A 16310-nucleotide genomic window follows, 5' to 3' on the forward strand; every position below is an offset into this window, starting at 1 on the left:
GGGTCAGCCCCTCCCTGGTCCCCCCACATAGTTTGGCTGAAGGGAGAGTAAGGCCAGTTAAGAAGGTTGGGGAGGGAGGAGACATCAGCTCCCTCTTCCTGCTCCAGGCTGAACTCAGTGAGCCTGCCCCCTCTCCAGTGAACCGGGGCCCTCAGAGAGAGAAGCCCACCTCACGCCCCCTCCGCATCTCCCCCCTCCTCAGCCTCTGCCTTCTCATCTCTTCTCCCCAACTACAGGGTAAGTCTCAAGTCCTGGCTTTGAGTTTGGCTAAAGCATCATCTATGTGACCCTGCGCCAGCCTCAACCTCTCTCTGAACTCCTCCTGCTGCAGAGGGTGTCTCAGGCATCCAGAGAGAGGGTGCCTGTGAGGGGCAGGGACAGAAGACACTGCCTCTCAGACTCTGATATTCTGACCGAAACTGTAGAGAGCGAGCCTGCCATCTGTAGGGCCGTCCCAGAGGAGCTGTGCAGCCGTGTCTGGTGGTGTCTAAGGGAAGTAGGGGCTGAGTAGAGATTTTGAGTCTGGACCCTGGGTTTACAAGCTGAGCTGCATGTCTGTCTGGGGGACTTAACCTCTGTGGTGCAGTCATCGAAACTTCAATGCATTTTCCTCTTTAATGTTCACCACAACCTCATGAGGAAATGGAGGCACAAAGGAAGCCACTAATTTTTTCAGTCGTTTGTTTAACCAGTAGTTACGGAGCACCTACTATGGGTCTGACATAGATGCCGAGAGCTCAACAAGAATCAGGTAATTTGCTAGACACGTGTGGGTTTGTAGCTGTGCATGTCCGCTCAGCCATGAACACCAGCAGTACACTAGAGTCGGCAGCTCTCCGCTCCATGGAGCTCAGTTTAGAAGGGGGAGACAGACAGTGAACAAATAAACGAGAAGGGACTGTTTAATGATACAGAAAATTAAACGGGGGCGGGGATGAGATGTGCGGAAGGTAAGGACCCTGTCAGATCTAAGGGACTGAAGAAGGCTCAGGGCCACGATCTGCGGGACAGCGAGTGAAGTGCCCTCACGCTGGAACCGACTGTGTAGATCCGACTCCAGGAACGCTTATTATGGGTCAGTTATTATTAACTTTGTCATGATTATCGGCTCCTCCACTTCCCAGTTCTTTATTATGCCTGAGTTTCCTCTTTTGTACACGCGCTGAGGGGTGCGGAGGTGCCCCCTGTGAAGGCCAGCCCTACGAGGGCGCCCCAAACAGGATCTGTGCTTCCTAGCCCGGGCTCCGCTGCCGGGGAAGGACGGCCACGCGGGGACCGGACCCTGTGAACTACATTTCCCATAATTCCGTTCGTTGCCGCCATCTTGGTGGGTGGGCGGTGGCTGCTTGGGGTCTGGCCCTTCTGACCGCCGGGTCGGTTCTGCTCACCCTCAACACAGGCCACCTCATGGGGGGGGGGGGGGGGCGCGGGACCCCGCCGAGTAGGGCGTCCGGGGGCCTGGGCATCTTCTATCCGCCTTCTCCACTCCTCCACACTTAGGAGCCCGGTCCACGTGTCTGTCCGCGCGAAGCCTGCTCACTCCCCGCTGGCCAAGGGCTGCAGGACCCAGACGCCGGGGGCTCCCACATCTCCTCGCCGGACATCCGCCCTGTACACAGTGTCCACTCCCCTCCCTTTTCAGACGGCCCCTGTTTTTGCTTCAATGAGGATAGAATACTAGGGTCCCAACAGGAGCACAAATCCTGGTATACGGCGCTTAGAATACCTGAGTTTGGAGCCGGAAAATTAACGGTAGCGGACTGACAGGCCCAAACCCCTAACAAGTAGACCCACCCCTAGCCCCTGCCTGGGGGCGGAGTGGGGGTGAGGGGACTGCAGCGGGACTGGCTCTTTAAGGGGGTGTGGTCGGGGGCGGGGAAGTGAGCGAGACAGAGAAAGCTGCTTCGGCGGCAGCGGCGGCGGCTCGGGCGGCGGCCGCGGGGGACAAAGGGCGGGCGGATCGGCGGGGAGGGGGCGGGGCGCGGCCAAGCCAGGCCCGGGGGCTCCGCATGCTGCAGCTGCCCCCGGGCGCCCCCGCTGCCGCCCTTGCTGCAGAGCCGCGCAGAGCCGAGCCCACCAACTAACCCAAGCCAGCGGCCCGCAGCCAGCCGGTGGACGTCCCGGAGGCGGCGGCGCAGGGAGGGGCCGGACGCGCGCACGTGGCCCCGGCGGCCGCCATGGCGGACAGCGGCCCAGCGGGGGGCGCGGCGTTGGCGGCTCCGGCCCCGGGGCCGGGCAGTGGCGGCACAGGGCCCCGCGTCTACTTTCAGAGCCCCCCTGGGGCAGCAGGTGAAGGCCCGGGCAGCGCGGAGGACGAGGGCCCAGTGAGGCGCCAAGGGAAGGTCACGGTCAAGTACGACCGCAAGGAGTTACGGAAGCGTCTCAACCTAGAGGAGTGGATACTGGAGCAGCTCACTCGCCTCTACGACTGCCAGGTGTGTCCCCACCCCGCGTCCACACTCTACAGTCGGTCGGGAGTCGGGCTGCCTGGGAATCCCACTCTTGAGTCCGCCTGTCAATCGGAGTCTATGGGCACACTGCTTCCCCGCGCTCCCCTCTTGTCTATTCCCCCCCCCCCCCATTGTATGGTCCTTTTTTTTTGTCTGACTTAAGTCACTCTTAATCTTTCCTCCTGCCTCCTCATGCCACTACCCTAGTCAAGCTTGACAGAGTCTGGGCCTTGGGCAGGAGGCATGGGGATAGCCTGGGCTGGCAGTGGAAGGAGGTCTGTTTAGTGCCTGCTAGCCTAAACTGGTTACAAGACGCTAGCCTGGTTGGTGGGGAGACGGTAAAGCATCTGGGTTATTCTAAGGGGCGAGCCTGTAGCTCCATCTTGGCGCAGGGCAGGCTAGCCAGATCTCTCGGTACTGGTTCTCCACCCTATGACTCCTTCCTTGCTCAGATGGTGACTCAAGCCCCTGGGGGCAGGGTGGAGGAGTGGGTTTGCCCTGTGCTGCCTACCCTAGCCCAGCCCTGAAATGTGCCCTGGATAGATGCCTCCTTGGGGGGAGGGGTGGCAGGCACCCCTCCCTCAGCAAAGCATGTGCTCTTTGTTTCCCCTTCACCAGACCTGGGTCTTTCTCACTGATCTCTCATCCTTCACTTCCTCCTCACTCCTGGGAAGCTGTGACAGGTGTTTGGGGGAAGGGAAAAGGCTGTGATAAGTTGGGACAGCTGGTCCCACCTGCTCTGGTTGAAATTGGTATCCAGAAGTTAGGGAGACACATCTGCAGGGTCCCCAGACGTAGCTGTCTGGCCCTGTCTGGCACCCAGGGTGCCCAACTGTCAGAGACAGGAAGTTCCCCCCACCTAATTGGGCAGTTTGCCTTGGCAGGGGCCTGATCTGTTTTCTTCCTTAGAGCAGCTGCCCCTGTCTGCTGGGCAAAGAGGGCTGGCTCATCCTGCAGTAGGGCAGGGGCCTCAGCCAGCGAGCCCCTCTCACATCCGCTCCCCCAACTCAGGCCCTTGTCTCTCCCTCCTCCCCCACCCCCACCCCAGGAAGAGGAGATCCCTGAACTGGAGATTGATGTGGATGAACTCCTGGACATGGAGAGTGATGATACTCGGGCTGCCAGGGTCAAGGTGAGAGAGGGGCTGGGGAGTGGGGTGGCAGTGTCAGGTCAGGGGAACTGGAGGAGAGGGCTACCTGGAGGCAGTGCCAATTGGGTAAGCAAGGCTTGAGCCAGGCCTTCTTTGGTCTGACTCAGCCAGATTTGTGACACTGAGCCTCAGCTTCTGCCTCCGTCAAATGGGGCCAATGCTACTTGCTTAGCTATGGCATTCCTGTGCCTCAGGGTGGCCCCAGTCCCTTGGAAGTGGGTATGTGTGAACTCTAGGCCCCTGTTCCTGAGAACTCACAGTTATACTTTCCGTACCATGTCCCACCAGGAGCTGCTGGTTGACTGTTACAAACCCACTGAGGTAAGTGGTTTCCCCAGACAGTGGGGGAGAGGAGCCTGGGCCCCTGTCATCTTGGGATCTGGTCTCTTTACTGTCCCCCTCCTGTCCAGGCCTTCATCTCTGGCCTGCTGGACAAGATCCGGGGCATGCAGAAGCTGAGCACACCCCAGAAGAAGTAAGAATCCTCAATCCAGGTGAACGGTGGCTCCCACAGGACAATCGATGCCCCCTGACCTCGTAGCAACAGCAATACCGTGGAGCCCTGCAGCCAGGCCTGGTGCCATGAGCAGGGCTCCCCTGTGCCCCTCATTTAGGGGCGCCTTCCCTGCCCCCCCATTTTCCATTTTCGGGGTTTTTTATTATTATTAAACTGATGGGACTTTTTGTGTTTTTATATTGACTCTGCGGCGCGGGCCCTTTAATAAAGCTAGGATATGCCTTTGGTGCAGCTAACAGGCTTGGTTGGTCTCTTTTAGGGGGACACTGCTCTACAACTGTTACCAGCTCAGCTTCTCCCCAGGTGACTGCAAGCCTTCCTGAGGGCCATGTAGTCATGGCGATAGCCCAGTGCTGGCTCCCAGACCAGGAGCTGGAAGTGGCTGGGGAGCAGGGGGAGCACTGTAGCTGCTGCAGGCAAGAACAAGTTTTCCCTTTGGGCAGGGGCCACCATGCCACCCAGGGCCTGGCCATCTTGACGTCCAGACTATGAAGCCTATATCCTAAGGCTGTGAAGCCAAAAAAGGAGAGGGGTGCAGGATGCTGGGGAGGAGGGAGGGGAAGCTGGAGCCATGGGTTCTGTCTCAGGGCCCACAAACACACACAGGCTCACTTCATGAGCTTTAAGTTTTGTTTGTTTGTTTTTTTAAACAGTCTGGTCCCTGATGGGGGCCTCTCCACTGGCCCGCCCGAGCTTGGCTACAATTCTGAACGTCGCTCAATTTTGAGCAGCTCCACCTCGAACACTAGGGTTGCACCACCTGCAGTAGAGAAGTGAGGTAGAGTGAGAATCAGGGCCACAGGGAGATGGGAGGGTACAATAGATAGGAGGCAGGAAGGTATGTTACCTGGAATCTTTGGGGGAGCTCCCCGTTCTCCATACCCTGTCAAAGATGCACACACAAAAAAACAGTGAGCTGTGGCCAGGCAGAGAGAGGTTCTGCAGACATTCAGGCTGAAACAGGCCTCTGCCCATCTCTAACATAGCCAGAAATGAAGGTGTAATGGGTGAGAGGGCTGCAAAAGGCCTGGTAAAGGGCAGAGAGTGGACATCAGAGCTGGATGCCCGAAGGGCCTTGCCCTGTCCTCAATGCTGGATACAGCTGAACTTAGAAGAGGCATAAACTGTAATGAATGGGTGGGAGGAGACCAATGCAAAAGCTGAACCAGCCTTCCCCCTTCCCCAGACACACCCCAAACCCTATACCCACTCAGGAAAGACCACTTACCTAGCTCTGATGGGATCACCAGCTTCCGCTTTTCCCCCTCACACATCCTGCAGGAAAACACATGTTCAGCACGTGGTAGCACTCAGGCTCCCTGCCCCCCTCCCCATCTCAGGGGCTTGTGTCCCACAGTTTGCTTTCTGGACCACAACCATGGTCCCCTGACTCACCCCAGCAGCCCCTGGTCCCAGCCCTTGATGACCTGGCCTGTGCCCAGGGAGAAGACAAAGGGCTGGTTCTGGGGCAGGCTGCTGTCAAACTCCGTCCCATCTTCCAGCTTCCCCTGTGAGACCATGGGAAGGCCAGTCAAAAGGAGGATCCATTCTGATATGCACCCTCCACCAGCTGCTCTCATCCAGCTGTCCCCCCCCCACCCCCCCAGCATTGGTGGCCACAGTCCTAGAAGGGGACAGAGCCTTAGGCAGCTCACTACATTTTAACTCTGCTGGTGCCAGCGTGGGGAGTAGACAGTGAACAGCAGGGTAGAACGATGGAAACAAGCAAAATGGAGAAGCGACTTGACGAAGGTCACCCACCTTGACAGAGGAACCTTGCTCCCAAGTCCTTTTTGGTCCCCAGAAGCCCCACTCACACCCAAAAGCTCTGCCCCCTCACCCACCGTGTAGTGCATGTGCAGGACGTCCCCCTTCCGCGATTTGATGGGACAGTGGTCTACCCGCTTCTTGACCCCGATCTGCAGTTTCCGTTTGCCCTCGGCCCCCGCGGCTGTGGCCAGGGCACTCAGGCAGATGGACAGTACTGTCAGGACCCAGCTGAGTCTCATGTCTCTGCGGGAACAGACCCCGACCGACCAATCGACCGGAAGGGCAGGAAGGGCATGGAATACCTGCAGGTAGTAGAAGGATTACACCCCACCTTACCTTGCCTGCCCCTGGTGATCCCCTTGTTCCAGGTCACCGCCCCCTCCCCCAGGCTCCACAGCCACACTTACCATTCCTGGGAGAAGGGGGCTTGCCCGAGGACCCCAGCAGCGCGGGGAGGGGGTCAGGGGAGGCCACAGCAGCCAGGGCCCCGCCCCTGTGTTCACCCTCAGCCCTTCCTTCCCTCCTTGTTCCCAGATCCGTTCTTCAATTCCCACCCGTCCCTTTACGAAAAGTCCAGACCCTATCTGGCTGCACCGCAGTTGCCTGGACCGGGCGACACCACTCACGCCATACCCAGTTGCCCCCTGCCCAGCACACCAACACCTCTGCCGTCGCTGCAGGGGGCCGGCCCCGAGGCACCCACACATCGCCACTGGGTGGCTCCGGAGAACCCCGGTCCTCTGGGGATACCCCCCAGGCCGACCCTGTGCCTCCGCCTGGGGCGCCACCCCAACTCTGAGCCCTCGGGGGTCTGCGGGGCACCCAGACTGGTCCCGTGTCGGGTGGCCGCCGAGCCCGCTCCACCCATACCACCTCTCCTGGGGGGGTTCTCGGCCTACCACGCTCCCAGGCCCGGCCACCACGGAGACCGCCCCCGCGTGGACGCCCTGGGCCATTACCTGGGCCTAACCCTGAGCTTGGTTCCTTGGCCCCACCCTTTAGAGAGCGTAGTTCCGCCCCGGGTCCTGGAGCCCCACCCTCGACAGGACTAGATCTCTTTTCCTGAACTGTAGCCAAGCCACTCACCGACTGAAGTCCCGCCCCCAGCGCCTGGGCCTCGTCCCCTTCAGTTTCTAAACCCGACTCTCCACCTTCCGCCAGTTCCAACTCCTCCTTCAAGGTCCAGGCTCCGCCCCTCACCAGTACTAGCTCCGCCCCCAGTCCCAGAGTCCCGCCTTCCACAGGTACCAGCTCAGAGGTCCCACCCGTCTCTGTTTCACGTCCCGCCCCGAGTCCCGGGGCTCCGCCCCGTGCGGCGTGAGAACCCTCCCCCTGCGGCATCCCCAAGCAGCTCCAACCCCAACCTCCAATTTCCTCGTAACCTATCCCTCCCTGACACTCGGAATCCCGGCCTGATCCAGCCTGCCCCCTTACCCCGGCTTCCCCCAGCCCGGGCTGTGGCCCCCTCTCACCTCCTCGCCGCGCCCCCGGAGCCAACTCTAGTCGTCCTGCCGCCTTTGCGCAGGCGCATCATCCTCGCTACCAGGCCGGGCCACGCCGCCCGCCCTCATTGGACGTTGCGAAATCCCTGGCCACACGCCGGCTGGGGCTGCTCCTCCGTAACTCCGCCCCTGAAGTGTCACGTGATAGCTCACTTCCGGTAGAGTGGTAGTTTGCAAGGTTAGGTGAAAATGACTTCCGAAAGGGCTGCAGGCACTTCCGGATGAGGTGAATTTAAGGTCAGGCCAGCGCGGGTTCCGGGAGGGGGTCTTGAGCCGCCATTTTATGTCGCCCCCAGCCCACCCACGGCGCCGCTGGGTCTCCTCAGGTTCCACCACTCCCAGTTGCTGTGGAAAGAGCCTGGGTTTCAGATCGAGGCTTGGGTTTGAATTCAAAGTCTACCTCTCATTGACTGTCTGTGACCTTGAGCAAGCTCCTTCGCCCATCAGGGTATGGCATCCCTGTGACACGGGCTTGGTAACACTCACCCTGCAAGACTGCAGCGATGGTGTACCCTGCCAGGCCCTGACCCACAGGTAATAATACTCTTTTCTCTCCCCAGCACCCAGGCTTGCCTCTACGTCACCCACTGATCATTTAGCATGACTGTCATTGGTGTGGCTGGCCTAGTCCCCAACCAGACTTATTCTCAGGCACCCCAGTACCCAGCAAACATCTCAACAGAAGTAATGAACCTGCTGTTTGCAGGCAGCTAAACCATAAGTTGAGTGTTAGGGAGACAGCTGATTTGAGGTCAAATCCCCAGGTTAATCAATTAACTCAAATGAAAAAGGGTAGTCAGAGCTGACCTCAGAACTGAGGACTAAGCAAGGAGGTAACTATGAAGCACTGCGCATGTCCAGTGACTCTTAAGTGGACGCAGGACATGGTGCTCTCTGTCTTGCTGTAATTGCGCTAAGGCATTTTCCCTGAAGCATGGCTGTCTTCATATGAAAATACTAATCACTTTCAGGAACTGTCTCTGTGGTTTATCCTACTTTTGCCATGGGCCCAAGAAGATCACTATCACGCTCTCCAACCTAACACCAAGAGGTTGGCTACTTTGGATTAAGCTCTGCCCCTGAATGTTCTTCCTCAGCAGGATAAGCCATTTGAACCCAGAGTTGGCCTTTGGACAACCCCTCACCACTCAGCCCCAGGCAGCACTGGAGGCTGCAGACAGAAGGCTGGGCACGGAATGGGTTGGGGCAGATAAAGGTCAGGAGAGTCCCAAGCTGGGGCTGCTGAGGGGCCCCCAAGGTGAAAGGAAGGTGAAGGTGGAGAAGACTGGAGTTAGGGTAATGGAGTCCTATTACTCAAACCAAGCCCACCAGCCACAGACCTTTGGTGCTTCCCATTCAGGGAGGTGGGGACAAAGCAGAAGCATGGCTTTAGAGTTAAGCTATAGAGAAAAAAGCAGTGAACACAGCTGTCTGGCAGGGAAGATGGGTATTCTTTTCTATTACATCAAGATTTATTCAAACTTTGCTGGGGCCCAAGGGCCCAGACCATAGTGATCATCTGTTCCCTCCATGTGTGCATGTTGAAACCTGAGGCTCAGACACGGGGGCAGTGACACCCAAGGTCATTCAGCAGATCTGGTTCTCACCTCAAGTGCACTGACCGTAACAGTCTCCTTCCAGAAAGAAACCCTTTGATAAGAAGGGGGACAGGGAGTCCCTAGGGCCTGGCAGTAACAACATGAATGTGAAGAACACACATTTGGACTCTGACTTGGTGTGGGACCTTGGGCCCCGTCTACTCCATCTGCAGTGACGAGTAACAAGCTCTGGGTTGAGAAGGCAGTGTGACACATTCATGCCTGGACCAGCCAGGCTGGACAGTGACAAACAGTGACACAGGCAGGGACAGCTCCTTCCATCTCTTTTATCAGAATTGGGGGTCACAGTTCTCATACCGAAGCCCAGCTCCCATTATTTGCAGAGGACCAGGGTCTTCTTAGTAAGGGCAGGGAGGGGCCAGTTGTAAGATGCCCACTTGCACAAAGTGGTTAAGCACTTAGACAGGATTCCATTCTCTCCCAAGTTGGTACGGCCCCAAGTTTCATCCAACTCTGCCCACCATGTTGGATGGCAGCCTTGCAGAGACAAGGGATGGCCAGAAAGCCCTCTGAGAGGCCCAGGTCTTGGAGCAGCTTCCTCCTGGGCTGAGGTCTTAGGGGGCTGAGCTGTCTTCACCAAGCTGCCCTCTAGACCCTCTCTGGTGTATGGCCTATGAGGCAAGAGGCCCGGCTGAGTCTGAAAAGCAATGTGTCACTTTCGCAGCTTCCGGCACCTAAGGAAAAGAGGAAGGCGGGCGGGGGGGGGGGGGGGGGGGTCTGTTCATGCTGCCTTCTGTGAACCTCATTCCTTCCTAACACTCCTAAGAAGCCCCAACTGGCGTAGCCCACATGGTGCCATCATGGCCTCACTGTGGAAGGGAGGATGGTGAGAAGTCCTCAGACAGGGTGAACAGGGTTACACTATGTCCCCTGGCTTCTCAGAACCCATAAGGTGAGATAAGTATCTAAGAGAGGGGCTTCCGGGAAGGCCCAGAGCTCTGCAAGCTGGAAAGCTGTCTCTCATTTCTACTCCAGCAGATGTCACTTCCTCGAGGACATCTCTGACCTTTCAAAGACAATGCCAGGGGCCCCTTAGCACAGGCCTTGACAGCCTTTGCTGGCATCACATGTCCTTGTGTCTGACTTCAGCATTAGAAAGTGAGCCTTATTTATGCTGATCCCAGCCCCAGCACACACTTGGTAAATATTTACCCAACACATTCAACAGCTTCCCCTTCCCTGGCTCTTACCGGACTGGCAGGCTCACCCTGGACCTGCTCCAGGACAGGGCCTCGATGCCTGCCCAGACAACTGCCACCCCACAACTCCTCACCTGCAGGTGTCTGGGTTGAGTTCTAAGCCCCGCCCTTGGCAACGGAGGAAGCTGCGGCGTCTGCAGCTGCAGTGGCAGGTCCTGGGGTCAGGGCGCTGGTGGCGCTGGGTACAGCGTGGGCAGAGGGGCCTGGGGCTGGAGTGGGATGGGTGATGTCAGCTTGGGAGGGTGCTCCGGGGGCAGAATCCCAGCCCGGAACAGAGCGGGGCTGGGGACGGTGGTGGGGAGTGTCAGCCCTAGGAGGAGAAGCAACATGTCTGGGACAGGAAGGAAAAGTCTTCCCTGGAGGGAGATGGGATCGGGTCAGAACACACAGATTGGGGAGCAGAAGCAAAGGGGAGAGGGGGACACAAGTGGAAGGAAAAAGAGGGAAGGGGACCACAGCTTCCTGACACACCTGTACAGCCCCTGCCCCACCCACTTGGTACATCCTGGACACTGGGCCTGGGTTCCAACCCCACTCCCACAGGAGCCCAAGAGACTCACCTGTCTGGCTTCACAGCACTCTTTTTTTTTGGTCTGAAAGAGAGACCGACAGAAACAAGGAGGAGGAGGATCAGGAAAGCCGAGCACCCTACTCTCTTGCCCAGATCCCAGGCCTACCCTGGCTCCATTCTTGGAAACCTGGTCCCACTGCAGTGTACCACCATGCCCAGCACCCCCCAAGCCTGGTCTCTGCAAGCTCAGAAGTGGGGCCTGGCTGGCACCTGCATTCACACTGGCTGTGTTCTTCCAGGGACATTTCCCCCAGCTGACTGCTCGGATACCGGATCATGAGGATCTGTGCTCCGGAGAACAGGCGGGGGGAGAGAGAGAGAGAGAGAGAGAGAGAGAGAGAGAGACAATGATAGAGGAAGAGAAGGAGGGGACACTCCACTCTACGAGCTGGAGGGAGAACCGTTCTCCCACTGCCAGGGCTCTGGCTACCAGCCCGTCAGCCCCCAGAGCACCAGCATCCACCCCAGCCCGACACGTCACAGCCGCCCCAGTACCTGCATTCGGACCTGGTGCTGCCCAGTAGGCACGCACTCCAGGCCATCGTCAGGGCAGCAGCCGCCGCAGCGCTGCACAGTCACACAGCTGGGTACCAGTTGCTTGGCCATGGTGCCCACAAGCTCCAGAGTTAGGGGCACTACCACCTCCCGTGGCTGGCAGGTGGCACGAGCATACACATCTATCCATGACACCACTGGGGAGAGAAGCATAAGGCATCCCGATGGGTTTTCTGAAGCTGCTCCCTGGCTCCCCTACTCCTGTGCCCAGCAGCTGTTCGAGTTCCTTGTCTCGGCCACCCTCATCCAGCCCCCACTCCTGCCCTCCCAACCTGTTCATCCCGATCGCAGGAATCCCACTGCCATAACTCCCACTTCTGTGAAGTGGGCAGGATAAGAGTTTGCATCGTACACAGCAGCTGTGATTACACCTGACAGACACACAGCAACCTCAGTGCTGGCTCGTGTGAAGTTACTGCTGTTAGTATTACCTCTCTTCTGGTGGCCAGTGGCATCAGGCTGGGAGACTGGAGCCTGCAGGACAGAAGAGACCTGGACTCGAGGTGCATTCTAGCCAGGACTATACCGTCCCAGGGCTCTGCCCTTGCAGTCAGGAGGCTTCAGTTCCCCGGACATTTTTCCAGATTGCTCTATTCCTGGGTCCACTCTGGCTTTACCTGTTCTCTCCTGAATACCTGGGACCTGCCCCTGGCCATGACCCGCCAGGCACACTCTGCCAGTGGAGTCCAATCTCCAAGCCTGGGGCCCAAGCTTGTTCCGGAGACCACAGGTCAGAAGAGGGGGGTAGGGGGAACAGTGGGCGCCGAACCAGGTTCTGCAGGCACCGGGCCGCTCCGCCTCCGGCGGCGGCAGGCGCCCAGGGGATAGGGTGGGGCGGGGGAGTGGCCCCGGGGCTGGGCTGGCAGGCCAGCAGGGAGGGACATCTCCCGGGGGATGCCCCGGCCCAACTCCCGCTACGCCCCTATCCGAGGCCCGACCCGCGAGTACCCTCGGCTGAGACCGCTTCGCGCCTGCACTTCCGCCAACCTTGAGAGAGGGCATGGCCGGCGGGCAGGCAGGATATCGGGGACACACGTACCTGGGCGGGGGCAAGCTGCAGGAGCGCCGCGAGCAGCAGGCGGCGGAGCAAGGGGCTCATGGTGCCCACAGGGGCCGCGTACCGGGGGCGCCCGCATCGTCCTAGCCGGGCGGCGCCGGGGGCGGCGGCAACCAGAGCCCCATGGCGCGGACCGGGGCGCGGCTGGTGGGGGCCGGGTGCGGGGGGCGGCTCCTCCGCGGCCCCCTCCCGAGCCCTGGGCGCAGGCAGCGCAGCGCAACAGCGGCCGGAGGAGCCGAGTGGGTGGGCGGCTGGTGGCAGTGGCGGGCGAGGTGGCGGGGATGGCGGGGGCGGTGGGGGGCCGGCCGGGGCTGGCTGGCGGGCGGCTCATGTGACCCAGACATGCGCTCCCCACCCGGGCCGCAGGGCAGAGGCGGGGCGGGGGCGAGGCCGCCGGCGGGCCCGCCCCCTCTATACACCCCCTCCCGCTGCAGCAGGGGAAAGGGGACGCACCACCCAGGGGGCCGGGCTCCCGCGTCTTCGCAGCCGCCAGAACTCAGAAGGCGGGGCGCTGTCCCAAGGCGAGGCCTGGGTGGGGGGTGCTGGGCCTAAAGGAGGGAGTCGGACAAGAGCGCAGAGAATCACTTTATTGCACGCGTTTTGGGTAGTGGGGAGTCCCGAGAAGGAACACACAGGACTAGGTGAGAGGCTCAGGGGCTGGTGCTGGGGGGCATGACCCCCGGGCCCGGGGGAGGCCCACGTGGTGGCTGCAGCTGCTGCCTCTGCTGCTGCTCCTGCTGGAGCCTGGCTCTGTTGGCCCTGCAGGAGAGAGCACGGGGCTGGTTGGAAAAGGGGTCCTAGAGGGCGGTGCCGGGGCAGTGAAGAGGGCAGACTAGAGCAGGGACAGACCTGGCCCGGGCCCGAGTCTCATTGTAGATGGCTGTGATGATCCGATCCTTTTCATCCATGAAGTCGCGGTGCATCTGCTCCAGCTTCCTGCACGGGGGTTACAGTTAACCCTGGGTCCCCCAAGTCCCACACCCCCTGCACCCCACTCTAGGGTGTCACGGCTTTATATCTGTGGGGACCTCAGCCTAACTGCCTATGCTAGGTGGGGAGAAGGGTACAGAGTGGCCAGGCTTGCCCAGGGTCCAACGACAACCCAGGTCCCTGGCTGTCCTGCTGAAGGTGGTGACAGCAGCACTGAACATCAGGGTGGTCCTCGCAGGAGGTCAGAAAGGGCTTTATGTCTAACTCCATCACTGAGCTGGGCAGGCTGCTGGCAGTGGGCACTGCCTTTCTGCCCTTTGCTGTAGAACCTCAGTGTCATGGCTTGAATGAGGGAGCGGTGAGGAGGCAGCTGACTGCCAAACACATGCACACAGTTATTGGTGAGGCCCAGTTACAACGCATTTCCTTCTTTTGCATGATTTTGATTGGCTCCACCACTCCCTGGCAGCCAGCACCAAAGATTTACATGCAAATTATAAAAAACAAGACACAAACTGAAAATGATAACAGCAGCCCTTAGTGCAGAACTGCCTCTGTTTGCTAAGTAAGAAGAGGCTTCAGAGGCCTATTTCATACAATCTTAGCTTGAGAGACACAAGAGTGCAGTTACCGGGGTGGCGTGGATGTCTGGCTGGCCCCACTGGGCTTCATTTCACCCCGGCCCTCCGCCACCACCCCCGGGAAAGGCCGGCATGCACCTGAAGGCAACATAGTGCAGGCCCATGCCTGCCAGCATGACCAGGAGGCAGTACCCCAGCACCCGCTTGTTGCGTCTGTGCTGCTGCCGCCTCGACTCTGGCCCCTGAGGCCTCACACCATGAAACTGGGCCCAGTATTGTGCATTGGGGGGTTCCCAGGAGCTGCTGGGAGAGAGAAAAAGGGACCGAGTGGGGATGAGGCTCCCTAGGAGATGGGGAGGGGAAGCAGTTGGCTGTAAGATCCTGTACCTGTGTGCTTGATGAGCAGGCCTGGCATGCACTGTGGTTCTGGGAGACTCTGGGGGAGTTGCTGAGCGGAGCTGGGAGTCGTAGTCACGGCGGCTCTGCTCCCGGCTGAGTACTTGGTATGCTTCACTCAGCTCCACAAAGCGGCTGTGCAGGGCTGGGTTCCCGGGGTCCCGGTCAGGGTGCAGCTGAGGTGGGGCAGGACTCCCCTCATCTCCCTTCCCATGTTCCTTCCCAGGACACATCTTGGTAATATCCACCCACCGGGGCTCAAATCATTCCCAGGGGCCTTGTCTGGACAGTGACCTTAACTCTCAGGTCCTCAGGCTGGCCCCCCTTCCAGAAGGCCAGAGAGTCAGGAAGCACTCCTGCTCCCTCCCCACCTGCTGCCTGGCTCTCACTATATGTCCTGGTCCAGGTTTTCTCAACAGCAGTCAGGTCGAGAAAACCAGTCCCAGCCCATCAGACAGGACCCCCGGCTTTCCGCACACCCTGCCAGACCTCTGCCCTTGGGGCAACACCCCCCTTCCTATGCACACTGAGGGAATGTGGCATCAACCAGGGTGAGCCACTCAGTTCCGTTCCTGGGAATCTGGAGTGCACCCCATCTGGCTCAAACTTCCTCTCCCACCTCCCTGCCTAGGACCACTGGTACCTCTTTGGACTTGGAGAAGAAAGCTCGTTTAACTTCTTCAGTGCTGGCACTAGGATGCACCCCCAACAGTTCATAGTAGTTACTGGGGCCAGACCTGTGGAGAGAGGCCAGAACCTGCAGAGGCTGAAGAAACACAGCAGATACCTCTTCCCTACCCCTCCCAGCCCCCCTGGGTCACACCTTTCAACTCGGCAACCAGCTGAGAGCCAGGTGCCAAGGGAGACCTATATCCAAACCATCCCCCCTTGATGAGTGTTTGAGGCATAGGGCAGATCAGACCAGTGCCTCAAAATGTAGTCCCCAGACTCCTTGTGGCAGAAACACCCAACGAGCTTGTTTAAAAAAAGGTTCCTGAGCCCACTTCATTCCCGCAGATCAGCTCTCCAAAGCAGGACCCAGGAATCTGCATTTTCATAAGCCCCACCCACACCTCCGTGGGTTAGGATCAGCGATGCTCCACAACCACAGGAGCTGTGGCAAGTGCATTGGGTTTGGCTTGGGCTCAAACTCCAGATCTGCCTCCTGAGTCGCTGTATAACCTCGGTGGTCATCCCGTGATCCCTGAGCCTCAGCAGTGAAGGTGAGGGTTACCCGAGACAAGCCTGTAAGGCACCTGACACAGAAACCACAACTATCTCGGCACCTAGAGCAGAGCCTAGAGCTGGGCAGGCCCTCAGCAGAAAACCACTGAATGACCGGGCCGGCACCGGGCCCCCGGTGACCGACTCACCGCTGCCGGGCGGCCTCTGCGAAGAGCCGGGTGGGAGGGCTGCGGGGCCGCAGCCGACGTAGGCGCAGCTGACAGAGGCACAGGGGCAGCATGGCGGCAGGCGGGCAGCAGGTGAAGTGAGGCCACAAAGAGTGCACTGGGACCAGACCTCAAGCACTCCCGCGGCAGATGGAAGGGGCGAAGGAAAACTGAAGCAGGTCCGGAGGACCCATGGGCAGGGGGGGTCTCTTTGCTCAAGACCAGACCCCAGCGTCCTGACTTTGTCCTGCCTCTGCCCGGGGGCCTTCTCCACACTGGCCTCGGTGCCTGTACAACCAGCTGCGAGCGCGGAGGACCGCCCCCCTAAACCAGTCCCATCTAGGGGGCTTGAGGGGCGAAGGGAGGAGGAGCTAACAGCCCCGCCCCCGCTGCACTCACGGACTCCACCACTTCCTGCGCCGACTTAGGCCCCACCCCACGTTCTCATTGGCTTAGACGCCCAGACACACCCACCGAGCCGGAAGGTGAGATCCGGCCCTGCCTCTGTAGCCCATTGGCCTTTGACGTCTCCGGCCCGCCCCCCGGAGTCCAAGGGGGTTGCTCCGGCTGAGAGGCGCGGGTGGCCACCGGGGAGCTGTCAGCACCATACCTGGCACTCGGT

At 59.7% G+C, this 16310-nt stretch overlaps 4 protein-coding genes across 18 annotated transcripts; 1 reads left to right on the forward strand and 3 right to left on the reverse strand.

The window, feature by feature from the left end:
* Positions 1 to 1954: 1954 nt before the first annotated feature.
* Positions 1955 to 4284, forward strand: PPP1R14B (protein phosphatase 1 regulatory inhibitor subunit 14B). The gene is made up of 4 exons (XM_090259422.1): positions 1955 to 2435; positions 3499 to 3582; positions 3889 to 3921; positions 4011 to 4284. Exons 1-4 carry the CDS (start codon positions 2178 to 2180, stop codon positions 4077 to 4079), a joined length of 444 nt encoding a protein of 147 aa, XP_090115548.1. The 5' UTR covers positions 1955 to 2177; the 3' UTR covers positions 4080 to 4284.
* Positions 4285 to 4733: 449 nt separating this feature from the next.
* LOC150017572 (peptidyl-prolyl cis-trans isomerase FKBP2) lies at positions 4734 to 7452 on the reverse strand. Of its 8 annotated transcripts, none has more exons than XM_090259368.1 (6): positions 7360 to 7452; positions 5962 to 6130; positions 5513 to 5625; positions 5346 to 5392; positions 4965 to 5000; positions 4734 to 4877 (listed from the first exon to the last, which is right to left on the reverse strand). In XM_090259368.1, the coding sequence occupies exons 1-6, from the start codon at positions 7419 to 7421 to the stop codon at positions 4816 to 4818; spliced, it is 489 nt and encodes a 162-aa protein (XP_090115494.1). In that variant the 5' UTR covers positions 7422 to 7452; the 3' UTR covers positions 4734 to 4815. The 8 variants fall into 8 exon arrangements, with proteins under 8 accessions (XP_090115494.1, XP_090115511.1, XP_090115473.1 ...); XM_090259385.1 differs by having other exon boundaries at positions 5962 to 6189; positions 7360 to 7421; XM_090259347.1 differs by lacking the exon at positions 7360 to 7452 and adding an exon at positions 6974 to 7248 and having other exon boundaries at positions 5962 to 6189.
* A 1802-nt stretch (positions 7453 to 9254) lies between these two features.
* VEGFB (vascular endothelial growth factor B) lies at positions 9255 to 12668 on the reverse strand. 3 transcript variants are annotated; one of them, XM_090259567.1, is made up of 7 exons: positions 12373 to 12668; positions 11765 to 11807; positions 11274 to 11470; positions 10989 to 11062; positions 10768 to 10800; positions 10282 to 10416; positions 9255 to 9682 (listed from the first exon to the last, which is right to left on the reverse strand). In XM_090259567.1, the coding sequence occupies exons 1-7, from the start codon at positions 12430 to 12432 to the stop codon at positions 9661 to 9663; spliced, it is 564 nt and encodes a 187-aa protein (XP_090115693.1). In that variant the 5' UTR covers positions 12433 to 12668; the 3' UTR covers positions 9255 to 9660. The 3 variants fall into 3 exon arrangements, with proteins under 3 accessions (XP_090115693.1, XP_090115677.1, XP_090115684.1); XM_090259551.1 differs by having other exon boundaries at positions 10282 to 10517; XM_090259558.1 differs by lacking the exon at positions 12373 to 12668 and adding an exon at positions 11951 to 12058 and having other exon boundaries at positions 10282 to 10517.
* Positions 12669 to 12960: 292 nt separating this feature from the next.
* On the reverse strand, positions 12961 to 15825 carry DNAJC4 (DnaJ heat shock protein family (Hsp40) member C4). Of its 6 annotated transcripts, none has more exons than XM_090259496.1 (6): positions 15671 to 15825; positions 14941 to 15034; positions 14289 to 14473; positions 14040 to 14201; positions 13240 to 13322; positions 12961 to 13149 (listed from the first exon to the last, which is right to left on the reverse strand). In XM_090259496.1, exons 1-6 carry the CDS (start codon positions 15760 to 15762, stop codon positions 13028 to 13030), a joined length of 738 nt encoding a protein of 245 aa, XP_090115622.1. In that variant the 5' UTR covers positions 15763 to 15825; the 3' UTR covers positions 12961 to 13027. The 6 variants fall into 6 exon arrangements, with proteins under 6 accessions (XP_090115622.1, XP_090115637.1, XP_090115643.1 ...); XM_090259511.1 differs by having other exon boundaries at positions 13240 to 13326; XM_090259517.1 differs by having other exon boundaries at positions 14094 to 14204.
* Between the last annotated feature and the right edge of the window lie 485 nt (positions 15826 to 16310).

The sequence above is a fragment of the Furipterus horrens genome, unplaced genomic scaffold, assembly GCF_987537825.1.
Source record: "Furipterus horrens unplaced genomic scaffold, mFurHor1.1.pri manual_scaffold_2, whole genome shotgun sequence".
In the NCBI taxonomy this organism is placed as follows: Eukaryota; Metazoa; Chordata; class Mammalia; order Chiroptera; family Furipteridae; genus Furipterus; species Furipterus horrens.

Bases quoted from the DNA above. Each gene is read 5' to 3' on its own strand.
- PPP1R14B (XM_090259422.1), top strand. From the start codon at position 2,178: ATGGCGGACAGCGGCCCAGCGGGGGGCGCGGCGTTGGCGGCTCCGGCC. The intron at 3,583-3,888 runs GTGAGAGAGGGG...ATGTCCCACCAG, and splicing joins CTCGGGCTGCCAGGGTCAAG to GAGCTGCTGGTTGACTGTTA. The intron at 3,922-4,010 runs GTAAGTGGTTTC...CCTCCTGTCCAG, and splicing joins ACTGTTACAAACCCACTGAG to GCCTTCATCTCTGGCCTGCT.
- LOC150017572 (XM_090259347.1), bottom strand. From the start codon at position 7,228: ATGCCGCAGGGGGAGGGTTCTCACGCCGCACGGGGCGGAGCCCCGGGA. The intron at 5,626-5,961 runs GTGGGTGAGGGG...ATGGTCTCACAG, and splicing joins TCCTGCACATGCACTACACG to GGGAAGCTGGAAGATGGGAC. The intron at 5,001-5,345 runs GTAAGTGGTCTT...CATCTTTGACAG, and splicing joins GGTGATCCCATCAGAGCTAG to GGTATGGAGAACGGGGAGCT.
- VEGFB (XM_090259551.1), bottom strand. From the start codon at position 12,432: ATGAGCCCCTTGCTCCGCCGCCTGCTGCTCGCGGCGCTCCTGCAGCTT. The intron at 11,808-12,372 runs GTACGTGTGTCC...TCTGTCCTGCAG, and splicing joins TGCAGCTTGCCCCCGCCCAG to GCTCCAGTCTCCCAGCCTGA. The intron at 11,471-11,764 runs GTAATACTAACA...TTCTCTCCCCAG, and splicing joins CACTGGCCACCAGAAGAGAG to TGGTGTCATGGATAGATGTG.
- DNAJC4 (XM_090259488.1), bottom strand. From the start codon at position 15,762: ATGCTGCCCCTGTGCCTCTGTCAGCTGCGCCTACGTCGGCTGCGGCCC. The intron at 15,035-15,670 runs GTGAGTCGGTCA...CTCTCTCCACAG, and splicing joins GCAGAGGCCGCCCGGCAGCG to GTCTGGCCCCAGTAACTACT. The intron at 14,205-14,288 runs GTACAGGATCTT...TCTCTCTCCCAG, and splicing joins CCTGCTCATCAAGCACACAG to CAGCTCCTGGGAACCCCCCA.